The 27,698-nt window shown below is 45.2% G+C and overlaps 1 protein-coding gene across 2 annotated transcripts in view; it reads left to right on the top strand.

Moving 5' to 3' along the window:
• The window catches only part of WWOX (WW domain containing oxidoreductase), a 918,103-nt gene that overhangs the window by 41,172 nt on the left and 849,233 nt on the right, over window positions 1–27,698 (top strand). For both annotated transcript variants that reach the window (XM_084756913.1, XM_084756914.1), the window contains exon 5: window positions 8,466–8,572. In XM_084756913.1, the coding sequence (XP_084613039.1) occupies window positions 8,466–8,572 (107 nt within the window). The remainder of the gene's footprint in view (window positions 1–8,465; window positions 8,573–27,698) is intronic.

Genomic DNA, 27,698 nt, shown 5'->3' with positions numbered 1-27,698 from the left:
TGTCGTAAGTCCCAACTCCTTTGGGCATCTTAATAAAAATGATAATTAAAACCATAATTTACAGTAAATGGGGACACTGCCCAAGTACATCCACAATATGGAAGAAATTAAAAATCTCCAACCAGAAAGAATATTCCTGGCACCGTGGACAAGAATCTGCCTTGTTCTTTGAGCCCATGTCCACGACACCTTGCCAGGGCTTGTAGATTCTGGCTTTCTACTCTGGAGTCCTTTGTGCCTGTGAAATCTGTGGGCAGTTCTGTGCCTGTCTGTGTGGCCACGTGCTCTGAGCACAAACCCATCCTTCCCTGTGTGCTTTCTGTCCACGCAAACAAGTGGTTAGGCTCACCCACATTGCTGGGGAACCTGCAGTACCTCCTTGATGCCCACTCAAGCCCAGATTTAGGCAGTCACCATGCTTTGTAGATTTTTTTCCATTTTCCAAATGTTCTTCTAATTTACGCATTCAGCATAAGAGGGTTCTTTGTCCCCACTTGGCTGGTCCCAGCGATCCCTTGTTTGTATCTACTCCATCACCTTCCTGGCCATTGGAGGAGCTTTAATTGGCTAACACAAGAACAACAACAATAACAAAGGTAGTAACTCACAGTGGTGCGCTCTGTCCAGAGTTTTTCCTGAACGTTCTCCTGTCCTTTGGTATGGATGGTTCCGTCTCTCCTCCTTTTTCCAGATTTTCGCTGTGAGCCCATCCCTGGCCTTTGTCATTCCTGGCAGCTTTTTGTGTGTCTGATTCTTCCTTATCTCCTCCAGTTCTGATGTAGTTCTTGACTGAGGGTCCCTGCTGCCACACAGTGACACATTCTGATGCATGTAGGTCCCCGATTTGTCAGTCTGTGCATGCCTGCCTTAGCAGAACTGAGTAGCACTGTTGGGTTTACCTAGGCATAGCTGGACTGCTGATTTCTTGCTTGTCACAGTAGGACTTTGGCATGGCTTAAATAAAATCTCAAACAGGTCAACAGGAAATACTCCTTAAAGTGAGGGAACATTAATTTTCTTGTTCTGACCAAATATCTGACAGGAAGCACTTTAGGGGACGGAGAGTTTGATTTGGCTCATGGTCATACAGTAAGATTATGAGTGGCTGGTCACATCGTGCACAGTCAGGAAGCAGGGAGCACTAAGTGCTCTCATGCTCAGCTTCCTTCCCCCTTTTCTTTCTATCTAGGGTCCTGGCCCGTGGAGAAACCACCCATGTTTAGGTTGGGTCATCACTCATCATCCAAACACTTTCTCACTGACATGCCCATGGGTCGTAGGCGAGTCTCCATCCGGTCCAGTTGACAATCAGTATGAGCAATCACAGGGCATTAAGTAGAGTGTGCATGCCTATGTCCCTCGCTCTTAGGAGGCTGGGGCAGGAGAATCACGAGTTAGAAATACACCATGGCTTATCACAAGAACTTTGGGCTAGCAACAACAACAACAAAAACAACAACAGCAGCAGCAGCAGCAGCAGATCTGGATGAGCCAGCCATCCAGGCATCTGGCTCCTAGAGTGGCCCTGTGGGAAATGCCACCAGCACTGGTGGCAGTTTGCTGTGGCTGACCTGAGATGCTAACCTTCACCTGTTTGGTGATGGCTCCTCACTCATTTGGCTGTCATCAGATGTGGCTGGAGTCCCAGTACCTCCATCCTAAGCTCCTAAAGAAATGCTGGACCCTGCAGATAATTCAGTTAGGAAGAAATGGACTAACATGGGAGGCAGAAAGAGAAGACGGAGGCGGTGGGTGGGGTGGGGAGAAGGAGGAACGAGAGGATGGAAAGGGTGGACAAAGACATCCAGGCAAACAGAACTGTTTCTGAACTTGGTTTGTTCTTTAATTAGCCGTTTTGTAACTTCTATCCTAGAGAATGAACACTGACGTAAGGTAAGGGGTTATTTAATTTTGGGGGTACATTTTCTACCTTCGTTGTTTGTATTTAAAACTGAAAACCTGAAACCACGAGGTATTAAACTCCCAAGGCCACTTAGCTCTTCTGACCGGATCTCTTATTGCAGATGCTAGGAAACCTTGCTGCCCATTGTTTAAAAATGCCTTCTGTTATTTATTCTCTTCATATTATTAGCGTTAAATATTCTCCCGCACCCACTGGCTATCTCCTCATGGTTAAGCTGCTGCAATTTAAACATTGTCATGAAGTTAATTTTTTATAAGATGAATCAGGTTATTAAATTTAGTAAACCATTGCCTTCATTATTTTGCACCAACTTTGGCACCATGCAGGATTGGCTTAGCGCTACTACATTTAGCTAATTAAGCTGGCCATCAGCCGCAGTGTTACGAGCGTGAGGGATGCTGTCCTCATGGGCTTTAGCCAGGACTTAGCAGTAGGTAATGTTATTAAACTTTTTTTTTTAATTTATAAAACTCCATACTCTGGAGATGTGGTTTGCTATAAACGTGTTATTGTCCTTGCTGTTAAACCATCATCTTTTGAAATATCTCCCGCTTTGTTTTTGCTCCAAAGGCGGTTGTAAAGGATTAGAAAATGGACTTGTCGGCTGTAGCTTTGACAAGTTGACTAGCCGTGTGTACAGCTCTGTTTAGATAAAGGGAGATGTAAGGTCCAGAGTTATTCTTTACAAGACACAGAGACTTGCTATAGTGCAGTCAGGACTTATCTGAAGGAGAGAAGGTACATGCCAGCCCTGGCAGCCTGTTGCTGCCACCATGTTAGACACACGGCTTTCAGTAATACAGGGTCTTGTGCAGTAGGCCATTTTGTCAAGTGAGATAGCCTGGCCTTATAGGTTTGTCTGGGAACATGAAAAGGTGACGGGTTTCTTCTCTGCAGATTTCCTGGCAGCGTCATTCCAAACTGTAGTGAGTAATGTTCTGACAGGATTTTAATGTTTAGTCTTTACTAAAGAGCATCTTACAGCTTTGTTAGGGCTGCTCTTCAGAAGGAGGTGGATTATTTCAAAGCTTCACTGTGGTCCATCAGTGGGCCACATGAGCCATCCACTGCTTAGTGAATGCTTCTGGGATGCAGAGATGGCCAGGCATGGAGACGGTTCTTTACAGCTAATCTGGAGAGCTGAGTTAGCATCAGTGCCTACTTGGCTTTGCATCATGGTGCTCTCCTTTCCATCAGGAAGCAATGCCGTTGTTGTAGGGTGGCACACACGTGTAACCCCAACACTCAGAAGAGAGACGGGAGAACTGGAATCTGGGCATGTTCTACCAGAATTAACTCTTTTTCTGCTTCAGCTGTTAGATACCTTGGACTCTTAAAATCTGAATCCCCTTGTAATGTTTGAAACAAGTTATTTAACTCATAAGTAGCTAATAAAAGTGTAAGCCTCAGTCAGTTAATATCTCCCATCAGTTTTGGAAAAGCATTAAGAGTTTGCAACTGGTCTCTATGGATCTGTACCTTTTGAGGTTGAATTTTTTGTTGAGTTATTTTATAGCCCCAATAGGTAATTGAATCTCCTATTTGCATTTTCTTCTGGAGCATTCTGTTACCCCCAGCATGGCTGCATTCTTTCTGTTTCCTTAAACATTTTCTCTAAAGTATCTCCATTAGAGTCAGCCAACAAAATATTATCCATGTAATGGTAAATGAGAGAATGAGAAAATTGCTATGAATTATTTCTAACAGTTGTCACACAAAGTGTTGGCATAATGTTAGACTATTCAACATTGGAAATGTTGATTCCAATGGTATCACTTCATTGGACCACTACTGTTCAGAGTAGGTACTGAGAAAGCAAAGCTTTCCCTGTCCTCCTCATACAAGGGTGTTGTGAAAACAAAAACAAAAACAAAACATTCTTTTAAGTCAATTACTATTATAGGACATGATCTAGGTAAGAAAGAGGATAAAGTAACTCCAGGCGGTATAAAGGACCCATTGGTTGAATTACTTTATTCACTGCTCTTAAATCCATTACCATCCTCCATTTTCCTGATTTCTTTCTTTCTTTTTCTTTTTTACAACAAACACAGGGGAATTCCATGGGCTGGTAGACCCCCTAGCTGCTCTTGTACCAGTTGTTGAAGTGTCGGCAATTTTTCTTTTGTTATGGGCCACTGCTCTTGTCACACAGGTCTGTTTGATATCCACTTTAGGGGCAAAGCTGTTGGTATATCAGCAGTGGCCCTTTTTATAAATCTGGAAATGCAATACCTGTGAAGTTCTGTGTCTGGGCAATAAGCACAGCCTGTGGTTGTTCTTGATTACACATATCAATACCTTCCCCAGGAGCATCTACCATTTCACCCCTAATTTCATCATTGTTTGTCTCTGTGACTGCAGGAATATTAGTTTGAGTACCTCATTGCTGTAAAAGATCCCGTCCCCATAAATTTATGGGCATGTCAGCCACATAGGGTCTCAGCTTCCCTGTTTGCCCTTCTGGTTCCATACACTTAATCCACCATACACTTTTTCTTATTTGAGATAATTTACCAGTTCCTATAAATTGTATATTGACCTTCTGAAGTGGTCAATCTGGATTCCAGTGCTTTTGAAAAAGGATCATGACATCTGGTCTTGTATCCACCAAACCTTCTTTTTCAACACCATTCATTTGTACTATTAATTTAGGTCTCCAATTATGAACCATTGTTTGTCAGAAGACAGGTCTTCCAGTACTCCCAAATGTACCTGTTCTTTCTCCTGGAGTGGCTTTGCCCTTGATGTAAGGAAACAGTAACATCTGAACAGTTCTATCCTTTTTTACATTATTTTGCATCTCCTTTTTTACATATGCCATAATTTTACTTTCTTCCTTACAATATCCATCTATAATAACAAGGATGCACAATAAAACCTTGAGAAGTTAATCCACTTCTTCCCAAGATTATTCCTACTGTCCTCGAAGGTAAATGGCCATAAGCACCAGTGGCTATTTTGTAATATTCAACTTGAGGTCTATCTGTGGCCACATCCAAAGCTGCACTGACTTAAGTAGCATGCATGAAACCATCAATACCTAGTCTTTGTTTTCCTGGAAGTTTGTTACCTCCTGCCTGACCAAAGAAAGATGGCTCATATTGTTTGCTGTGGGGCCTCAAGTTAACAGGCCCCTCCTTTTTGTTTCCTGACGGCAAAAGATTACCTTGTATATCTTTCTTGGATTGACAAACCCTAGACCAATGTTTTCCCTTCCCACAGTGACTAAAATACCCTGGAAGTCTTGGCATATCATTACCATCACTGCCAGAAACTCCTTGTACCCGTCTATGAGTACCATTTACTCCAAAGTGAGTGCATCCGTTATTTTGAGGTCTGGAACTTTTAACCTTACTGCGTAGTCCAGTTACTTAACATTTTTAAACAAAATATGAATGCATCACATACCGTAAAATAGCCTCTTTAAAATGCTCTAAGTCTAGCATATCTCCTGGATACCATGCCATCTCATCATAAGCCTCACCACCATCACTAGCAGGGATATGTTACACAAAGACAGGAAAGGCTGATGGTGTCTGTGTAGCCCTAGAGAATTTTTTCTATTGGAGTACTTTTCTCCAAAGCTCTTTTGGCCTGTCTGCTTTCCCGGTCCTCTAGAATCTTTACAGACTCCCCAGCTTCCCTTTTTTCTATGCCTCTTTCTGCCTGCTGGTGCACTGAACACCTGGCACGTGGAGCAGGGCAGGGCAGCAGTTGTGGGAAGCGCTGGCTCTCAGTTACCAGGTGTTTTCCCTTTACCAATGGTGCTTTTTGCTTTCCAGCTGCTTCAGCCTCTACCCCCAAATTCTGTACTTTACAGCCAGCTCTGCAGTCCTTTCTAGAATGATAGAATTTACCCACGCTTCCAGCTTTCATATCTTATTGGTCTTTCTTCCAATCTTTTAAAAAATGTAATACAGTAAAAAGACAAAGAAAAAACAGAAAATTCCCTCTGGGTATAAAGCAGGTGAGAACTTTGCAACAGCAGCTGTGATTTTGCTGGCACCCTGAAACCAGCATTTCTGTATCTTCAAAATCTGTATCTTCCACCACGACATTAGAAGTTAAGTTACCCATTATGCCCAAAGCCCACCTGTAGGCTTCTACCTTTCCCAAACCTACTTTATTTGAGGTTTTTTAATGCCTATACCTCCCTTCCAACCCATATACGCTAGACGGGGTAGAAAAGAGGTGAATGGGAACAGTAGAAGTAGACCTTTTTGGAGTCACTTCCTGTGAGTGATTCCCCTGGTGTAGTTGGCAGGATTTTACAGACCAGCAGTTTAACCAAAGTTGCTTCTGGAACCTGGAACAGCAGCTGGAACCCAGGGCCTGAAGCATTCTCTGGAGCGGTTCTCTCTAGGAGCGTCTCCAAGTGGAGCAGTGAACAGCTAAACAATACCAAGACCCAAAAAAGCCCCGTCTCCTGTTTTGGGATCATATATATTTCTCCTCTCAGAGTCTGTACTAAGATGCTTTTTAGCTGGCAAAAACCAAGGCCCCGCATGAGGTGGTTCACCTTGCAGTGGATAAACATCACCTGTTCTCTCACAAGTCTGTTCCCCATCCCAACTCTTGGGATCAAAAAACAAACAACAACAACAACAAAAAAAACCATGTTTATATCCACTACTTAACCTTATAATTAATCATCCTAAAGAAGTTGAACATCTTACAAAACCTTTTTAGGTTTTGTGGGATCTGTAGGTCCTTTAATAATGATCTTTTAAAAATTTTTTTATTTTTAATATATTTTATTAATTTATTCATATTACATCTCAATTGTAATAATTATCTTAATATTTTAAAAATTAGGAAGATGCTATATAGGAGCTGGACATGCTTCAGTATATGACTAGATGACTGGGGGATAACCCTCCACAAGACCAACATCGCAATTTGCAAATTATTTATTTATTATATTTTAAATTTTGTTTATTTTTGTTTTATGTGTATGAGTATCTTGCTTGAATGTGTGTGTGTGTGTGTGTGTGTGTGTGTGTGTATGTGTGTGTGTACTATGTATATGCCTAGTGGCCATGGAAATCAGCAGAAGGCATTGGGGCCCCTGGAACTGGAGTTACAGATGGGTGTGAGCTACCATGTGGGAGCTGGGTACTGAACCTGAGTCCCTGCGAGGGCAGTGAGTACTCTTAATGCCTGGGCCATCTCTCCAGACACTATTTATGTACTATTACATTATGTGTGTGATGTGAGAGTGTAGGTTCGTGCACATGAGTACAGTTGTACATAGAGGCTAGATCCCCTGGACCTGGAGTTAGAAGTGTCTGAGCTTCCGGATGTGGGTGCTGCAAACTGAACTTAGTCCTTTGGGAGTGTAGCAAGTGCTCTCCGCTGTTCTTTCTAGCTCCCCTTTCCTGAAAATTTTAACCGTAGTGAATTCAGCCGCTATTTCTGATTCCACCGGGAGTGATCATTTGTGTATTTGTTTCTGTTATTATCTCTTCCGGCCTTTTGTACCATTTTAGGCTCTCATTCCAGAGATTTTATATGAGAATGTGAAATAGTTGGAGGGATGATTGGGGCTCTGGGTGTGAGCTTCTTTCTCTAGAGAGAGTATCTTTATCATTTGCTTTGCACTTAGATAGGAACAGGCCACTTTAATCCGAGCCTGAGCTTCCTGAAAGGCTGGCCATCTCTGGTTCTCCTCTGAGAAGTAGCCCTGGTGTATTTACCAGGACCATTCCTTTTGGGTGCTGGGCTTACATTTCTATTTTTCTCTGCCTGTAAGGGTACCACAAGCCCAGCCTGTCTTCTGTCTCTCTTCTACTGCTGTAAAACTGGAACAGGACTTGATGGCATCCCCTAGTCCTGCTGTGTACTGCCTCACCTTCCCAAACCTTGACATTATAGATTCTCTGGTCTACAGTACATCTATGATATTCTCAAAGAAGGACATGTGTGTGCATGCCTGTGTCTGTATGCATGTGCATGCATGTGCTCCCACATAAGGCTCATGCCTTCACACACACACGATACAGTCTAAATGAATATTTTCTAGCTGTTCTCACCAGCAAGGTAAGTGGGAGGGCCTAGGGCACATAGACTGCCACAATTGCTGGATTTGTAAGTGTTGAAACCACCAATCACAGAGCAGAGCACAGGCATGGAGGGCGGGGGTGGGGGGTGGAGGGGCACTCATTAAACAAAGGGTCTAGTCATGCTTGGTAGGAAGGTGACTGTAGCCTGAACTCTCTCGGACTGGGCGTTCATCCTTGAAATAGCTACATCTGTTAGGGCAGCTTCCTCACGACTTACTGTTGACCTGCTCACTCATCAGGGCTCCACTGTGGGTCTAAAGGAAGACATTTTATCTGTCACGTCGCTCAAACCACTAACACTCCACTGCACAGCTTCACCCACGGAAAACATCTCCTGACCTGTCCCCTCTCCCATGGGGCACAGAATCCCTTCTCGTTAAGAACCACTCAGTTTTGTCAGTGGTGTCCACTAACGGCCCTACATGTGTCAGATGTTGTCACTCGTTTCTAATGTGGACTTTTTCTTTTCACTACAGGGTTCGAAACTGCCAAGTCTTTTGCCCTCCATGGTGCACACGTGATCCTGGCCTGCAGGAACATGAGCAAAGCCAGCGAGGCAGTGTCCCGCATTCTGGAGGAATGGGTAAGCCCTTGGCTGCATTGTTTTTTAAATGTCAGGTTCATACACCAAGCAGAGTGCATGGAGGTTTCAGCGGAGCGCATGGAGTTTATTGCTCTTGGAAGAACGTCTTTGTTTTCAGAGTCATCTTCACATTGTTTACTTTGGGAAGGAAAGGATGAGTGAGAGAGCTATTACCCATGCATTTGTTTATAGCTCACTGCCAGTGTCATCTGCTTTATTACTTAGAGATTTGAGAATGTTTACTTATTTAAATCTTTTATTACGAGAAATAACACACAGCCAATGCCCATGAATGCAGTTGGGTTTTTGTGTGTGTTCCTATGGCATTGTTTACTCATTTCTGCAGCCATTTGTTTGTTTGTTTATTTTACTTTTCACAGTCTCGTACATGTATGGTATACATTTTAGTCATTTTCACCCCCCATTACCCTCGCTGATCCCCCCTCCTCTTGCTGAAACCCTTCTTCCCTATGGGTCCCTCTTTGACTTCATGAGTTAGGCTAAGCCATGCAAACAACACGGGAGAGGGTACTGCAGTAGCAACAGCATGCTCAGACACAGAAGAAGGTCCCACCCCACAGAATTCAAGGGCCTCCAGAGAGTCACAAGAAAGAGAGATGGTAGCATCTAGGTGAGTCTTGTTGCCCTGCAGAAAGAGAAGGCAAAACATAAGAGTCCTCCCTGGGCCACGGAAGGTAAACATCCTCAATGATTTCTTGTGCACCCTTAGCGTTTCAACTATAAGTGAACATGTGCACACATGCTGATCTCTGCTTTGGTTGTCACCCTTACTACACCCCAAGATCTCTCTTTGGGTGTCTAAATAGCCTCTGGGCTAGGGCTTTGCTCCCTGGGATACAATTCCTGACAGAAACAAAGGAGGAGGGACATTTGGTTTTGCCTGAAGTTTCAGCCTAGAGCTGACTGACCCTTTTGCTTTTAGCATGTTGAGGAGAAAAGCCATCATGGTTGGAGGCCATGGTGAAGAAGGAAGCAAGCCAGAAGAGAAACAGAGAGACAGAGAGAGGGTGTGGAGGGAGGGAGAGGAGGAGGAAGGGTGTTGGGGGAGATTGATTGGGGTGAAGTGTTTTTCTCTAGGACACCTCATGCCCTAGTGATCTATATTATTCAACCACGCTCCCCTTTCTAATTTCTTGCACCTCCTAATGGTGCCATTGGATTCTGTATCAATCAATAACCCTATCCATCCATGAAGTCAGGATCTTTGTGTTCTAATTTCATCCCCCAAAGCTGCACATATGAACACTGCTGCATCGGGAAATAAGCCTTCGTACATGAGCCTTTTGGGGACACTGCGACTCCAAACCATACAAGTTCATTCTCTTCAATAGTTGCACGCTAGCCCAGCATGTGCTTATGCATGAAGTTAACCAGGGTCCTGTTTGGGGTGCACACGAAGGCTGTTAGCATTCTTGTGCTCTTACCAGTGATGTAGTCCACTCTGTCTCCTACATCAGACTTTTCTTGTAATTTCAAGTGAGACTAGGTCTAAAGTATGCCAACCTTTTTCAACAGTTAAGTCTCTGAGCTTACCCCATGGGGCAGAATCATGCAATTCTCTAGACTCTACATATGTAGTTAAAATTTTGTTGGCCTTGTTGCTGAAGTGTCCGTTCCTGTTGATTATGTAGAAGAGTTTGCAGGTGTCTCAAGGATGGTCAGACTGCTCAGATTTTGCTTGACTAAATGCTGTGTTTTAAATTGGAATAATATAATTTCATTGACTTCAGTGATTCTGCAGTTAGCATATTGTACAAGGATATTAATGTTGAAGTTGGTCCCCGAAGGGAATGGCAAACTATAATTGCCTTTTATCATCTTTGAACTGATCGTTTTCTTAGAATAAACCATAGATGGGAACAGGTTGATCTGTATCTATCATATATATATTATATATAATATATATATATCATATATATGGCCAACATATGTGTGTGTTTATGTGTATATATATATATATCAAATATATGTTTTGTTTTGTTTTGAGACAGGGTTTCTCTGTGTAGCCGTGGCTGTCCTAGGGCTCACTCTGTAGATCAAGCTGGCCTTGAACTCACATAGATTTACCTACCTCTGCCTCCCAGAAGCTGGAATTTAAGGTGTGTTCTAGCTGGCTGCTGGTGGTACATGCCTTTAATCCCAGCACTTGGAAGGCAGAGGCAGGTGGATCTCTGTGAGTTCGAGGCCAGCCTGGTCTACAAAGTGAGTCCAGGACAGACAAGGCTACACAGAGAAACCCTGTCTCAAAAAAAACAAAAAACAAACAAACAAACAAAAGGCATGCTCTACCATTACCTGGATTCATTTTGGTATCTTAAATCTGTCTATCAATTATTTTCGTTTGTCTATCTGTTTATTATCTATGTAAATCCACCACCTATCTTTCGCCTATCAATTATGCATCCTAGGTATCTATCTGTCATCTAACTCTCTTTGATCTATTAGTTATCTATGTATCTCCCCACTTATCTATCATCTGTCTCTGTTGCCATCTCTATTTTTTTAAAAAAAGATTTATTTATTTATTATGTATACAGTGTTTTGCTTGCATGTGTGCCTGCATGCCAGAAGAGGGCACCAGATCTCATTATAGATGGTTATAAGCCACCATATGGTGGCTGGGAATTGAACTCAGGACCTTTGGAAGAGCAGACAGTGCTCTTAACCTCTGAGCCATCTCTCTAGCCCGCCATCTCAAGTTTTTTTTTTCCAAGCAGGATCTCACTGATGTAGCTCAGGCTAGCTTTGAACTCACATAGTCATTGTGCCTCTGCCTCCTGAGTTCTAGGATTATAGGCATGAGCCACTAAACTTGTCCCGCTTCCACTACTGTTTGACACATAGAGGCAGACATTCTGGATTCTACCCTAATGAGGTATAGGCCCCTGGGCAAGTCTCTTAGTACATCTGGCATATCTCTAACGAAGAAGGTTTAATGAGATGATCTCAGAGACCCAGCATTTCTTCTGCCTTCCTTTCATGTTAGGCTATAATTGTCTCCGTAAGCCAGCTTCAGATGATGGGAGTTATCACTGGGTAGTTTCACCAAACAGTTTCTTGACGTGGTAGCAATCCTGGAGGAAAGATTATCTGGAAACCTTAAAGTGAGGGACCTGGGAACAGGAAAACACTAGTGGAAACAAATGTATCCCAGGCAGTTTCAAACATTGAAATTGCATCATGGAGGGTTTGGACCATAGCAACTCAACCCTTTCCACCATACCTCACTGGCACACTGATTCTCTGTATATTCATCATTCCTGCAAGATGGTGAATACAGAGGCCCAGATTTAGCACCTAAAGCCATCGTTACCATTTCCTGTCTCTGCCTTCCTTGTCAGTGCAGTCAGTCCTGGTCCCCTTCCTTATGTTTGGCTCCCACGCCTTCCCCACATGCTTACCCTTGACCTTGCTGGTCTGACTTTTCTTCAGCACCGTCCTTATTTCACACCTCTGCACAGGGATCTCGCCTGGCATCTCAGTAAGGATTGTCAAGGTCAATTTGATCCACTGCAGGGTTTTCAGCCTTTAAGCCAGTTTGAATGTGATCACACTTTGCCTGGAATGAACCATATCTGTACCTGTTGGGGATGTACTGGGACATATGGCCACACTGTGGGAGGTTCTGAGTGGTCCAAGGTTTTTTGTTGCAGCAAGAGCTCATTCAGAAGTCTCTGGGCATTTTGGCTGCACACTGATCCTCAGGTGCCAAGGCTCTGTGGGCATCTTTAGCTCAGTGCAGGAGATGGAGTTGGTTTCTTCATCCACTCCGCTTGTTCCTCCCAGCCTGAGCTTTCTCTTCCAAGTACCACTGTGCCTTCCAGGATCTCTATGTTTCCATGGCTTCATGTCTGTGACTTACCCAGTCAATTCCCAGTGTTGGGGCGGCTGACCGCCTTCATTCACGGAATTCCTGTCATATATTATGTCCAGGCATGGCCCGTTACAACCAAAAGCCTAGTCTTCATTTCACAGAGGAGCCAAAGGCCATCTCTGCCGGAGAAGGGTAGGGTCTGTAGCCACATAGTTCGTGAACCCAGGGAAAAGGCCCTTGTTTATGCCATCTGCCTTAAAGGTCACTTGGTCCATTCTCCCCCTTACCTGAGCATCACACCCTTAACCTGCAGTCTTTGCTTTAGACCCAAATGGTTCATTTCAGGACCAGATTTAGAGAAAGCAACTCTTTGGCATCCACATAGCCTCCTCCCTCCCTCCCCCTCCTCTCCTTCTCATGTGCTGGCTGGGAACTCACCATGTAGTCCAGGCTGGCCTTGAACTTATGAGACACTCCTGCTATAGTTCGTCAAGTGGTGAGATCACTGGTGTGCACAAGCAGATCCAGCACTGAGTCTCCCAAGGCCTAGAGATGATCTGATATTGAACTTAGTAAGGACCAAAGTGAATACAACAGACCTTTCTTTTTGTGACCACCCAGAACGTCTCTGGACATATCCGGATGCTTTCTGGGAATGGTGCAATGTATTCTTGGCTAATTATGACTGTTATAAAAATATGTTGTAGGCATAGGAGGGCAACTTAGAGCATGTACTACTCTTGTAGGGAATCCGAGTTTGTGTCTCAGCACGCACACCGGACAACTCACCCGTGATTATAACTCCAGCTACAGTGAATTCAGTACCTTCTTTTGGCCTCTGGGGACCTGCACTCAAATGCACCAAGTTACATGCAGGGACACATGCGTGTGCACTAGTGAAAAATAAACATAGAGCTGTAGTATGATGGTAAAGATTACAAGCAGATACACACCATGACCTTGGTAAACTGTCTGAACCTCTGGAAATTTCAGCTTCTTCCTCTGTAAAATGCAGAGTATAGTATCTGTCTCATGACAAAGCGGGTTTGTAGTAAACGCAAGAGCTATGTGTAGGTAAAATATTAACACATGGTGGAGAAAGATTAAATGCTTGATTAAATGCCAGCTGCCTTGATTAATAACAGTGATGGAGATAGTAATTTCCTACTTATGCATGGAGAGCATTGTGAGGCTCGTTTTCCTCCTCGCTCCACAAGTGGCTGAATGGAGAGCTGTGAGGAGGATGTTTACTAACACCATCTAAGTGGAGTCACAGTGAATTGTTCTCCTGGCTTTTGATGTCTGGCCCCCCACATTTTGGTAGATGTACATTTAGTTGGTTGATTAGTATTTTCTAGGGTACTTCATATTAGCACTCAACTGTCATTTGAAAAGCCGTCCTAATTATTTACGTGGTTGCTTTTCTTTTTGTATTTACAAAGAACTGCCCTTTGCACATAACCAGGAAAGGCGATTAAGGGCTCAGTCACCAGAAACAGCAAGTAGTGGTTATTGAGAAAGGAGGGAAATGAGTGATTAAAAAAAAATTGAGAGCTTTATTAATGGAATGTCTATGTGGCAGAGAGAACACATCCTAGGTTGGTCATAGCCACTTGATCTGATGCTGTATTGTTAAAGTACTCCAGATTCTAATGGTGTTGGTTCCAGGTCTGTTTATCTCCCTGGAGTGAACACATGTTGACAGCACTGATAGCATTGTGTCCCAGCAGCCTCTTTGGTTGGCATGAGAAATAGGGCCTTTCACATGAGGAGAACTTGGTACTAGACATTATGTTGGTTGAGCAAGTACTATTGACACGTGGCTTAGATTTTTCTTTTCTGAGACAGAGTCTCACTGTGTAGTAACCCTAGCTGACCTAGAACTGTAGACCAGACTGCCCTTGTAGATGTGCCTGCCTCTGCCCCCTGAGTGTTGGTGTTGAAGGTGTTTGCCACTATACCTGTCATACTGAGCCTTCAGTACTACATTACCTTGTTTTTCTGGTGTGGTATTAAAGGTGGGTGATGGTGTTGAGTGCTCAGTCACAGTTCCAAGAAGCTCCCCAGAAGTCCAGTAGCTTTCTGGCTGCCTCAGAGCCACTCAATGACTTTATGGGCCGATGGAGCCTCGATACTTGTGGGAATTTTCTTAGATCCTTTTGATATTAAATGTATACATTTTTCAGTTTGTCTTTCCAGATGGAAGGTGTTAGGGGTGATGTCTTCTCATGCAAGATGAGCATGTGTGCATGTATGCGGCGTGTGCATGTGCATGTGCGTGTGCATGTGTGTGTGTGTGTAGGTTGTCTGTGGGGTGGCTGACATAGAAGCTTTCTGTTTGTTAGTGGCTTGCCTTGGAGAAGATGATTGTTGCCTAAGGCAGCCCAAGATATAAGTCTCATCCTGCTGTTTTAAATATCATTAGCTGAACAAAATCATGAAGCCGTTAATATGACTACTAAGGTCTTAGGGTATTATTGTTATGAAGGACACCATGACCACGGCAACTCTTATAAAGGAAAACACGTAATTGGGCCTGGCTTCCAGTTTCAGAGTTTTAGTACATTATCATGATGGTGGGAAACAGAGCAGCATGCAGGCAGACGTGGTGCTTTAAATGTTGCCTTTTCTGTACAGTATTGGATCCCAGTAAATAGAATATGATATAAACAATTTTATGAGCCAGAAACAGCTATGTGAACTTTTTGCTTGTATCAGTAAGATGGCACTTGCAGCCAAAACAAAGATGAAGTTCTAAAATTCTACCCTGGGATATTTTCAGATGTCATTTCCTGCCATCTTCCCATGGTACTGAGGTGTCTGTGTGGTAGAGCAATCTGCTTAGCATTAACAGGGAAACACATAGCCCATGTGCTTAACCCATCTGACAGCCAGGGCTTTAGTGGCTGGGGGAGGGCGGTGTGATTCCCCCCAGCTGGGGGATGAGTGGGGCATCTGAGTTTGAAACTACAACGCCCTGGTTCCCAGCCATTCTGTTACCTCACATTTCTATGTGTGTTGTTCCTAAAGATTGCCCCAGATTGTCTTTTTAACCTCCATACATGCCTGTGTGTGTCTCCATGTGTAATTGTGTGTGTGTGTGTGTGTGTGTGTGTGATTGTGTGTGTATGATTGTATGTGTCTGTGCTTGTGTGCTTATATGTGAGTGTGTGATTGTGTGTGTCTGTGCTTGTGTGATTGTGTCATTTTTTTTGTGTGTGTGTGTGTGATTACTTTTTTGTATGTGTGAGTGCAGGTGCATGCATGCCATGGTGCATAGGTAGAGGTTGGACGACAATCTTGAGTATTGGACCTTGCTTTTTACTTGTTTGAGCAAGGGTAGCTGGCTGGGGAGCTTCTATATCCGTTTCCCAGGGCAACGCTGCCCATGCTACCACATCTGTTTTGTTTGTGGGTTCTCCGTGTCCCAACTTAGATTCTCATGCTGGCATGGAAAGGCCTTAATCACTGAGCCATCTTTGCGTTCTTGAAGGGAAGAATGACTTTGAACTCCCGAGCCCCTGCTTTGACCTCTCATGCTTTGGCCTCTCCTGCATTTAGATTATGGGCTTGTGTTATCACATTCACTTTCTGTGGGTGCTGGGATCGAACCTAGCTCTTCGTACTTTCGAGGAAAGCCCTCTCTCAGCTGAGCCACACACTCCCAGTCTTGACCAGGACTTTTAAAGGACTCGGCCCAATACTGTATTCAAAGAGATTCATCTCTATTGTGAGTCAGTGTCTTGTGATGGGAAATGTGTAGGTAACATGAGGGTACCTGTGGTTGCCTAGGAAGGAACTTCCCTAGCTCTTTGTAATTTGATGTCATTGATAACTGGGTCAAAGGAATCTTTCCTTCCACCCCCTCCCTTCCTTGTTAAGTGCTATGTAGTGTATTTACTGTTCTGCTTAAGTTGCCCATTTGACCTTTCTTGTCACAGGCCCAGGAAGGATTCTTTATCAGTTAATAAATTATTCATCCCCTCGTAGACATAATTGGTTGCTAAAATATTCTGAGTTTTCTCTGTCTTCAGAATGTCTGAAAATTGGGCCTGGTCCTTATCCTCCCAACTTTTCCATCTCATTTCTCATTCTGAAAATTTTGCATTGACTTATTCTTGACTGTATCCACTGTTCTTTGATCACCATTTCTGTGTCTTCATTTTTTTCCCCTTCCTAGCCATTTCTGGCAGTCTTGAACTTAATCTTTTCAAACTATATATCCATTATAACCTTTATATAACAAGGGCTGTGGCTCACCACAGAATTTTAAGAGGGCGAGCAGGAAGCACAGGTGGCTAGCTCCAAACCATCACTCCCAATTGTGTGCAGCCCAAAGAAGATCCATCCTTCCAGTAATGCAGGTTCCCCTGGGTTCTTATTAAGCAATTTTGACATAGTTTGAAGAGACGGATTTCGTCTTTAGATGGTACCTAGCCAGTGGTTGCAAGACCTGCATCTGGCCACTCAGCTTTAGCCTGTTATTTAAGAGGGGAAAATATACTTGAGACTGTTTTTCATGTTTATTATGGAGCGTTCAGAGTGCCTCAGATGTAGTAGGTATTATATTAAATAGAAGAGAAATAGTCATTGTACCGATAAAACTATCCAGGCAAGGACAAATAGAGGTCATCAGGGCTGGAGGTGGTGTCTCAGGCTGCCCAGCACATGGAGCAGTAGGTCAAGGTTAACCCTCGTGAGGTATTTAAAGTAGAACTGATTTTAATGAACACAGAGCTAGGCAAGAGGAGGAGGGAGGGAGTCCTAGAGACCTGGGATCAAATCCTGACACAAATGTTTGCCCACTGGAGCCCCCTAGCTTGTTTCCTGTACAATGGCATGAATGACAACGTTCAGGGTCACCACATGGACAGAGTGCAGCCACACTCTTCTGCATAGGGCTCAGCATGTGGCAATCCAGAAAGCGGTGTGTACCCTTGTCCATCATGGACCCCCGAATCAGACAGACGCGGGCACACATCTTGAAAAAGTGTTTACTTGTTGCCCTAGTTCACGCTCCTCTTATAAAAATACCATAGACTGCTGGCTTACGCTATATCTGGTTCCACATGCCCTATACCCTGGAACTCTGACCACAATGCCTGTTTGGCTACGTTTGACAGGGTCTCTCTGTGTAGCCTTGGCTGTCCTGGACTCGCTTTGTAGACCAGGCTGGCCTCGAACTCACAGCGATCTGCCTGCCTCTGCCTCCCGAGTGCTGGGATTAAAGGCGTGCGCCACCACCGCCCGGCTCTTGTCTTTCTATCTTATAGCTCACTATGTCTTTTCATGTGACAGAATGGAGAAATAGAAGAAGGGACGGAGGGAGGGAGAGGCGACTTCTAAGCTTCCCTTCTATAGGATCCCTTCATCTCCTGAGCAGTGTCAGTCAATACTGAGATGAACTGAGGTAAAGAGTGATGCCCCTTCCACCCCTAGGAGGTAGAGATGGGATTGTTAGCGCTACATCCTTGCACAGGTTGTAGCCGCCTGGCCTTGCATAGGATGCGGTTAGTGTTGAGGAGAAGTGGAGCTGGCAGAGCCCTCCCTGCCGTCACAGGGGACTCATGACAATTGGTGTCTGTCCCTGTCAAGTGGAGGATGTGGTTGTAGCTAAGTTTGGAAAACTCTGCGGAAGGAAGGCTTGCAAGTGTGTTGTGGCCACAAGACCTGTGCACCAGTTCTTTGGCAGTCCTCCCTTTAAGAATGGAGCCTAGTGCTCCTTCAACAGTGTGCACTGTACCTGGTGCCTCGTCTCACTGAGTTCCTTCTGTCTGGTGGCACTGATGGAGAGTGACTCCCAAGAAAGGTGAACGGTCCTGAAAGGCACCCTGGCCTCTTCTTTGCAACTGACTTGTGTCCCTGGATTCAGGCCACCATGTTGGGAGGACACTCAAGCAGCCATGAGAAGACCCTGTTGCCACAATGGTACTTTAAAGCCTCTTAGATCACTCTGGCCCAGTTGCTACCATGGTCCAGCGGATTCATATGGTGAGTTTTCCTTTCAGAACCACCCAGTGGCTAGAACATTACCCAGCTTATGACCTGCAGGTTTGATTAGGTGCGGAATGTGTACCGTGTTCAACCATTCGCTTCTGGGGACAACAGGAGTGACTAACGCAGAAGCCAAGGCCTCCATGGGAGAAGGAGCCATCTCTGAGAGACTCTGGACCTGAGACCCAGTGAGCTTCTCAAAGCATAAGGCATCTGCAGTTTGCAGTGGTTTCCCAGGTGTCTTGCACGTCACAGGGGCCACCAGCTTTGTTCCGGATTCCTTTCCTGATAGATCAACACAGCCTTCCCACCCTGCTTCTTCGTGAATTAATTAGCCAGGCCTCCTTTATAGTGAAAACGGCATCTTCTTCCATGGACCACCGGACCGAGGGCTGCTCTCCTTCCCCAGAGCTCCATTGGCTGCCTTCTCAGAACCCAACTAATACACGCATCTCTCAAATTCCCTAAATAATAAATCCAAAGTTATTGAAGCTATCGGGTTACTGAGAGTTGTTGCCCCCTCGCACGTCTCTGCAACCCTTGTCCCTATTTTATTACTGAAGCTTGGGATGCTCAGAGTACGGCGAGCAGCTGGGGGACCGCAGCCCCCGAATCTTGCAGCAGGCAGCAGCTGCGGGAGCTCGGGCCGTCTCTGCCTTCCCTGGAGTTAATGAATCAGCACGCACCAAGGGCACAGCCTGCCTTTAACTGATGGAGAAACACCACACTCGTTTACTCAACAGTTCTGAGATCTCCGATTGTTTCGACTACAAGGCAGCCTGCCTGCAAACCGGCTTAGGCCGGGAGAAACTTCAATGCATCTTTGTAATGGCTTTGTTGTTGTTTATTGAGAGGGACTAATTAACTTTGATTATTGCACTAATATTATGGCACTTTGACAGCCCTTCAGATTTATGACTCTGGGAAAATAAACAAATGAAATGCAGGTGCTGGAGCAGAAAGACTCCGTCATTACTGAACTTTAATTACTTGGAATGTGTAGCCAGGAGAGAATTAGTTGATGAATTACAGGAGGCCTAAAACCTACCCCAAATTGAAAGCAAAGAGAGGACACAAATGTAAATGGGGAGGAGGCTGGAAAGGTGCTGTACTTAAGGTGGGGAGAGGTAGGGCGCATTTGTACTGCTCTCTGTCATGTCTCACTGACGACTCTTGGTGGTTCCCAGTGCTGCGGAAACGCACCAAGTGTTCTTCTTCAAGGCTGAATCAGCATTACCTGAGAACATGCTAGCCACACAGATTCATGGCTCCTGTCCAGAACCACCAGTTCAGGGTCTCTGGAGTTGGGGACTCAAAGAAATCTAGGTACATGCAAAAGTGGAGATACAGTGTCAAATATTGCCCTAGCCCAGATCCTGAGCCATCCCAGAGATTTTCTGGCTCAGTGGCAATCACCTCTACCTGCTGTGCCGTCTCACTAGCCCTTGGTCAACCGTCCTTTGAAAATAAGCATCCTAATGACGGGAATGGCAGACAGCGTGGTGGTGTAGTCACTGAGTCAAGCACGCCAAGTGCTTTACTTCAGCGTATGCTAACGATGGTCGTGCCGCACATGAATTGAATGAGTTCTGTTTTAGATCTTAAGGCACAGAGGCATTCAGGACCACGTGCAAACTCACACAGCACAGATGCCACAGGTATGAGGTGATTTCAGGCCAGTGCTCCTGCTTCTCCGGGTCTCCTGCCACGTCCTCTCTGTGCCTCATAGTACCCAGGCACAGGAGGTGTTAGCAAATACTCATGGGATGAGCAAGAGGGCAGGCAGCAAAGGTTGATAACCGAGTGGTGAAAACCAGGTAGCACAATCCTGTCCCTGTGGCCAGCACACGTATATAGACCCCCTTGTTTTGAGCTGTGGGAGTTCACTGGTCTCATTGGGAGTTACTGGGCTCTCCAGTTCTTCAACTGGCTTCTAACTTGCTCAAGAATGGGGAGTTATTTGTGGAACACCATGTTAGAGCATTTGTTCCGGTTTCTCGGACATTACTAATCCTTTGGGGGATTCTCCGTAGCCAGCCTCTCCATTCACGCTGGACTTGGGAGGGCTGACTGTGATGCAGAGTGGACTCAGAAGCGAACTTGACCTTGACGGACAGGAAGGAGAACCTTGAATCCGAGAGCAGAGGGGATGAATTAAAGGGCCGCTCAGGCACGGTGGAACACACTTGTAATCCGAGCGTTTGAAGACTAAGGCAAGAGAATTGCCATGGTTTGAGGACAGGCAGGGCTGGTTATATAGGGAGCTCAAGGCCAGCAGAGGGTTTCCAGAGGCTTGTGGGATTCCCATGGTTGTGTACAAACAGGGACAGGGGGAACTTAGGAGGTTATTTGGTTCTTTGCTGCTTATGTGATTAACTGTATCAGTAATTGTTTTGAAATGCTTAAGGTATTGTCTGAGTTTGAGAAGGTACACACAAAACCGTTCTGGTTTCCTACTGCTCAGGCCAGAGGAAATAGCTTGGGTTGGCATTCCTTAAAACATCCCACTTTCCTTGTGGTTAACAAGTGATCGTGGTAACAAATGATGAAATTTGTCAAGATTATATGCATGTACCTGTGTGTGTATACGGACAGATAGAAGAAAAGAAAGGAGAAGAGAAAAGAGCAGAAGAGAGCTGGCAACACAGAGACAGGACAGACAGACAGACAAAGACAGGGAGACACGGGAGACCTGGCAACTTTCCAGGCACTATCTTAAGGAGTGTTCTTTTGGACTGGCCTGGGCAGAATGAGGGAGCCTGATCACTGTTTCCTATGTCCCCTGGTCATTTCTTGCTTAGAAAGGAAGAAATTAGAATTGTTGAGCTATGATTTGTTTTAATCAGAAAGAAATTGTCTAACATAAATCTCTTCGAGAGGGCTGGAAAAGCCCTAAAGCGTCTGGGGGGCAAATATCAATACTTTGCAAAGGAGAAATGATTGTTCCAATTCGTGGCTTAATTGACTTTAAGCCTTAATGAAAGTCAGGCCAGGGCAGGCAGTACGAACTACAGCCCGGATCGGCAGCAAGGTCTCAGCCAGAAAAGGAAGAATTTAGGGTGACTCCGGTCCTTTGCTACTGATGCCATGTTCTAATTGGCTGGGGCCACCTAACACCAGATAATACTCCCTGTTCTTCCTATGAAGAGAGCACATTTTTTTTCCTGACTAGTATAGTATTTTATTTTAAATTATAGCCACCTCCCCCGCCCCATTGGAAACATTCATTTATGTTGGATTATCATTCCCCAAGTGAAATTTCACTGATGCCATATAATTAAATATAGATTTTTAAAAAAAAAAGCATAGTACATATTTTAAATTTGTAAGAGGATAAATTGGGAGTATATAAAGACTTTATTTAGGAAGAATGAATGACTCCCAAAGTTAGCCCAGTGGTTGGTGGAAAAGATTCATTATGCATCCATAATGTCCCCTGTGTTGGTCACTGGGCTGGGTATCTGGGAGGGAGCAAAGCCTTGCTGACTTCATTGACAGTAAAGTCCATTGTGCAGGTCTAAGCACCAGTGCTGCCTTCCAGTCTGCCTGGGTCTCAGTCCTCTTGGTACCACATGAGAACCAGGTGATCTTACTTCCTGTTGGTTCAGTTTGCTCAGCCGTATGTCAGGGCTGTAGCCATAGTACCCAGATTGCAAGGTTGTGAAGATCACTCCAGTGACGGTCACCAGGGGCTAAGAGTGGCCCTTAGACTGGTACCCGGGTACCAAGTGTGTAATATCCATGTGCCAGCAGAGACAGGAAACACAGGAAAGCAAAACCAGAGGAGCCAGGGAGATGCTGTACAAGCGTGAGGTCTTAAGGTCAGTCCTAGAACTGATATGACAGTTGTTGCTCACTTCTAACCCGGCTCTGGGGGATGGAGACAGGCAGATCTCTGGGGCTCCATACCCAGCCAGCTTCACGTACTTGGCAAGTTCCAGGCCACTGAGAGACCCTGTCTCAAAAAGGAGGTGGGTAGCACCTGAGGAGCGTCAGCCAAGGTTGTCTTCTCCACTCCACTTGCACAAGTGTGTGCACCCATATATATGTGTGTGTATGCTACACACACAAACAAAATATAGGAAAAAGAAATTCACTTGTGGCCCCTGTGTGGAATGCCCCCCCCCCCCCCGCCTGTCCAGTTCATGTCTGGCCACTCAGGCATTCTGCTTCTTCTTCGAGCAGCATCAGACCCGCTGCGGTGTCCAGCCTTTCCACCTCACCGCGTTTTGGCACAGGCTCCTTCCACAGCCTGGAGGCATCTCAGCCAGCCTGTCCACTCACCATATGTCCCTGTGCCCCATGAGACTCTTCTCCTGGGCCTCCCCAGGATTCTCTGGCTGTGATGCTGTCGTAGTCCCCCTCTTCCAAAAGTACCTGTCACCTTACCCCTCTCAGTCAAGTTCTGGGCACCCCTGGAGAAGGCAAAGCTTCCTGCTGCCAAGGAACGTACAGACTGGCTTGTGGTTTCATTTCAACTCTTGCACAGCCTAACTTTAAGTAGTAAAGGGTTTCATTGTGACATCTCCATACAGGAGCATAATGTACTTTTCGCATTCTCCTTCTCTACATCCCTTCCCCCACATTTCCCTATTCGAATTCCCTAACATCCCTCTTCCTCTCTTGTGTCCCCTTTAGCGTTTTGGTTTTTAAATTATGCATTGATTGATTGCAGCATTGATCACATCGTGTATAGATTGCTTGTCAGATAGGCCCCTTATTTAGTGAACAAATACTTATCGACACCTTCTTCTTTGCATGTGGTCCCCTGGATTCTGAGAATGTGTGCCCACAGCTCATTGCCTTTGCCCTCATGGAGTGTGAGTGTAGTGATAGACATGTAAATGAATAATAGTGTCCTAGACACTGGTGTGTGTGTGTGTGTGTGTGTGCGCGCGCGCGTGCGCGCGTGCATCTATCTGTTTATCTGTCTCTCTGTTTCTGTTTCTGTTTCTGTCTGTCTGTCTGTCTGTCCGTCCGTCCGTCCGTCCGTCCATCTGTCCGTCCATTCGTCTGTCTAGTATGCAGGTAGATGGGGTTGAGATCTGATTAAGGCCTGAACTCAGTGTTACTTGGGCAAGGGGCAGACATGATTAGAGTCATGTCACCCAGACTGACACTGAACTTTTCATCCTTCTGCTTCTACCTCCTAAGTGCTGGGATTTTAGACATGCACCACCAAACTTAGTTAGAAAGGTTATTTTATTTTATTTTGATGATGATAGGCTGGTTGGTGGTTAGGAACAAAGATTTGGATTCAGACCAAGTTTGGCTGGACCCCTCCCTGGCTCTACCTTTCTATAGTTGTGTGGTGATCTTAGCCATGGTGGTCCTCTATGTGCCCTCCATCTCTCTGAGGCAGATGGGATATGGCTTCCCTGCACCACAAGCTGATTGTCAGGTGTAAATGGGACAGCAGTGCCCTGCTCACAATGCTGGAAGCCTCTGCTTGTCACCTCTCCGTGCTTTGCACATCTTTCCTCTCCTCTTCCCATCAGTACCTCTTCTGCCTCAGCAGGGCTGGCCTCAGTGCCAGACACAGCATGCTCTGGGAAGACTGGCTTCAAGTTCAAAGCAAAGCTTCCTCACCGCGGTATTGGATTTTGCAGGATGGTGACAGTTTCCACAAACCTCTGGCCCATGAGCCAATTTGAAGAAAATTGAATCATTCTCTGCGCCTTCTGGCTCGCGTCTTAAAAGCCTGCACAAACACTCTGGGCAGGCTCCAGCAACAGCACATCAAGGGCTCAGTCGCAGCTTCAAAATAAAAACAGCCCTTACTGCTCGCTGTGTGCGAAGCTGGACATGGAGCTTGTCACAAACCTCAGAGCCCCTGGTGACACCCGCCACCCCAAACAGACACCGCATTGGAGGTCATCACAGACAGAGTCCACTTAGCATGTCCTGTGCTTCTCTGTATGTGGATTAGTGTTGAGGGGCAGGTAGGGGCTGTCAGGACCATGTGCTCATCGGCAGCTGCAGCTCCAGGTAGGGCTATGTCTGCTGAAGTCTCCTTTACAGTGGTTCATATTCCAGTCTGTGGAGACAAGCTGGGCTAGGCAAGTGTCGCACAGCCCTTTCTCATCATGGCAGAGCCACCAGCTTCATTATCAACGAGCATTCACACTCTCCTCAGCAAGGAGCCCTCGCTAGAAATAACTGTGAATTTAGTAACTGGCAGTCTCGAGCGGTTCATGATTTGCAGAGGATTTATATGTGAAGGGAAACGGATGGATTAAAAATATTAAACAGTGTAGCCAGCACCCACACGGGTGAATTGTTGAGATCTATTTTCTTTTTCTACTCTAAACATATGGCATGAATTTTCCACCCTCATTACAGTTGCTGAGAGAAGGCAAAGGCAAATATTGATATTTCATTCATGTTTTACGGTGAAAACACTGTTTGGTTTGTTTATACAGTTCGACTATCACAGTTTTTATGGTTGGCAATGAAACCACTGTAAAGCCAAGCCTGGGTTATATAGCAGATGCGATAAGCCTTTGCATTCTGGGAGGCTCTCTGGATGTGATAACTAATGTCACATGTAGAGAATGAACAATTGAATTGTGGGTTAGGACAGGCTAGCCAGGATGTAATCTCTAACATCCTCTGTGGACTCTGCAGGGCGTAAAGCCATAAGGTCTCTCTTGTTCATATGGAGTCTCTAGCCTTCTGGGAAGGCTCTGGGATGTGGCGCTTGCAGCTCGTGTAGCTGGATTCTGTGCAGAGGAAGAGAGAAGCAATGCTCGCTTGTACTGTGGCTAAGCTTCTGCTCGTGACACCTGCCACCATGGCTCACATTCCACTGGCCAGGGCTAGTCTAATGGCATTTCCAAGTTCAGGGAGTGCCTGCTGCCAGCCTGTGAAGTGTAAACAGTCAGGGGCCGAGGGCTGGAATGTCAGAGATTGTGATGAGGACTGCCTTACACGGCCAAACTCACCTCAGGCCTTTTAGTAGTTACTGTTTGTGTGTATGCGTGTAGATACGTGTGAGCATATGGAGGCTAGCGGTAAGCATTGGGTACCTTCCTCCATCTCTGTCCTTCTGTAATTCACTGGTTTGACCAAACTGGATGGTCAGGAAGTCCCAGGTCATCAATGACGTCAGTTTTTTGTACCAATACTTCCATCCATTCCTTGTCCCTGAGCAGAGGGTATTTCTTCCTACATTAATCATGCAGTTAGCTGTTAAGAAGCACCTGTCTTTATTGTCCCCAGGCTAACCACCCAGAGCCCTGCCTGTGTCTCTGTCCGCCCTCCCACAACTCTTTTAGAACATCCTGTTATAAGTAAACATGACCCCCACCCCCACCCCACCGGGGTTTCTCTGTGTAGCCTTGACTGTCCTGGAACTCACTCTGTACACCAGGCTGGCCTTGAACTCAGAGATCCGCCCGACTTTTCCACTGAATGCTGGGATTGAAGGTGTGCACCATCACTGCTTGGCTTCACATTTCTTTCAAATTTCTTGGAGAAAGGGCTGGCTAGATGGTTTGGTAGATAAAGGCACCTTTTCTTTCTTTTTTTAAAAATATATTTTATTAATTTATTCATATTACATCTCAATTGTTATCCCATCCCTTGTATCCTCCCATTGCTCCCTCCCTCCCATTTTCCCCTTACTCCCCTCCTTAAGACTGTGACTGAGGGGGACCTCCTCCCCCTGTCTATGCTCATAGGGTATCAAGTCTCTTCTTGGTAGCCTGCTCTCCTTCCTCTGAGTGCCACCAGGCCTCCCCATCCAGGGGACATGGGGCACCAGAGTTCGTGTGAAAGTCAGACCCCACTCTCCACTCAACTGTGAAAATCATCCTATCCATTGGCTAGATCTGGGTAGGGGTCTGAAGTTTACTGTACATATTGTCCTTGGCTGGAAAGGCACCTTTTCTTAAACCTTAATGACCTCGGTTTAATTCCTGGAACCCGTAGAATGGAAGGAAAGAACCGGCTTCTTTGTGTTGCCCTCTTACCTCCACACATGCCCTGTGGCATGTATGCACACAGGCTCGCACGCACACAAATCAAGTGAATAAAAAATTTGAGCAAACTGAGGGCTCTACCATCAAATGTACGTGTTATACACAAGTGTATCTTGCCCTGCAATGTGTGAATCCAGGAGCATGCTTTCCTCCCCACCCCTCTAAAGGCAGAACCTTGTTTGTTGTGCTCATTTTCCTTAGGATCCTTTCTTTAGGATCTGTTTTGATTCCTAAAAATCTTTTTAAAAAAAATCAGTTAAATGGAAATGAGTTGTTTTGAAAGTCAAGAGCAGCTGTGTCCAAGGGAAAGCGGTTCATCTGAGGCTGAGATTGCAAAGATGCACAGTTGGGGTTGGGCGACGATGGACAAAAGATTTTAATTTCGTCGCATCTCATTTTCAACAGGTGTAAGCTAAAGCGCCTGATAATGATGCTTTCATGTTAATCGTTGTGTTGGTGCTCAGACATCTATAATTTAGTGTGTATTGGGCCCACTGGTGGCTTTTTGAAAGCTTGACTTTTATCTCTATGATTGCCGAGCAATTGTAACAAGAACAACCAGAGCATTCAGCGGGTGGATGCATGTCTTTCCTTCATCCTGTTTGTTGAATGACTGAACGCAGGAACATGGTTTTTCCAGTTTCAATTAGCTTTCTGCCTTAAGGTTGAAGAAACTCTGAGTCTCCATAATAAATCATGTGAAGCCAACTCCTCAGATGCAACAGTGTGCAGCAAGCTGGCTGAACTTTGCTTTCCCCTTCTAACATTTCCGCTTCTAAGTCTTTCTCCTTTAAAAAAAAAAGGGTCGGGGGAGGGGACTGGATAACAGTGATTGCGCTTAAGCAGATTCCTTGGCAGGCACGAGAGGATGGTTCTGGGGATGTAGGTGCAGTGATGGGTGTTTCCCAAGCATTGAGGCCTCCTAATGTTTCATTTCCATTAAGCATCATGGATGCATTCCAAGAATTTAATTAATATAGCATCGCTGCCTTCACTGTGATTCCTCAGTAGGGTTATGAGAAGCTGGGAGTGTTCGGTTGATTAAATGGCATTTTCTGGGTTTCCAACTACTGCTTTCCATGGAATTTAGTACCTGCCAGTGTCTATTAAATCAATACTGTTAAAGGGGATGACAAAGGAAAGAGGTGTTTATATCACATCACAGAACAGTTCTCTTACCTAGATAGGGGGAGTAGTCTTAAGAGTACAGTTTGCATCAATGGGGTTTTTATTTAAACATTAAGACCACAATCTGGAAAAGTTTGGAAGCTGCTATTAGAAAACAGTTACAGTACGGAATACATTATAGAGTAGA

This window comes from Acomys minous (assembly GCF_964271855.1).
Source record: "Acomys minous genome assembly, chromosome: 14".
Lineage (NCBI taxonomy): Eukaryota > Metazoa > Chordata > Mammalia > Rodentia > Muridae > Acomys > Acomys minous.
Note: the sequence above shows the minus strand (reverse complement) of the source record. Positions and strands in the feature narration are given on the sequence as shown.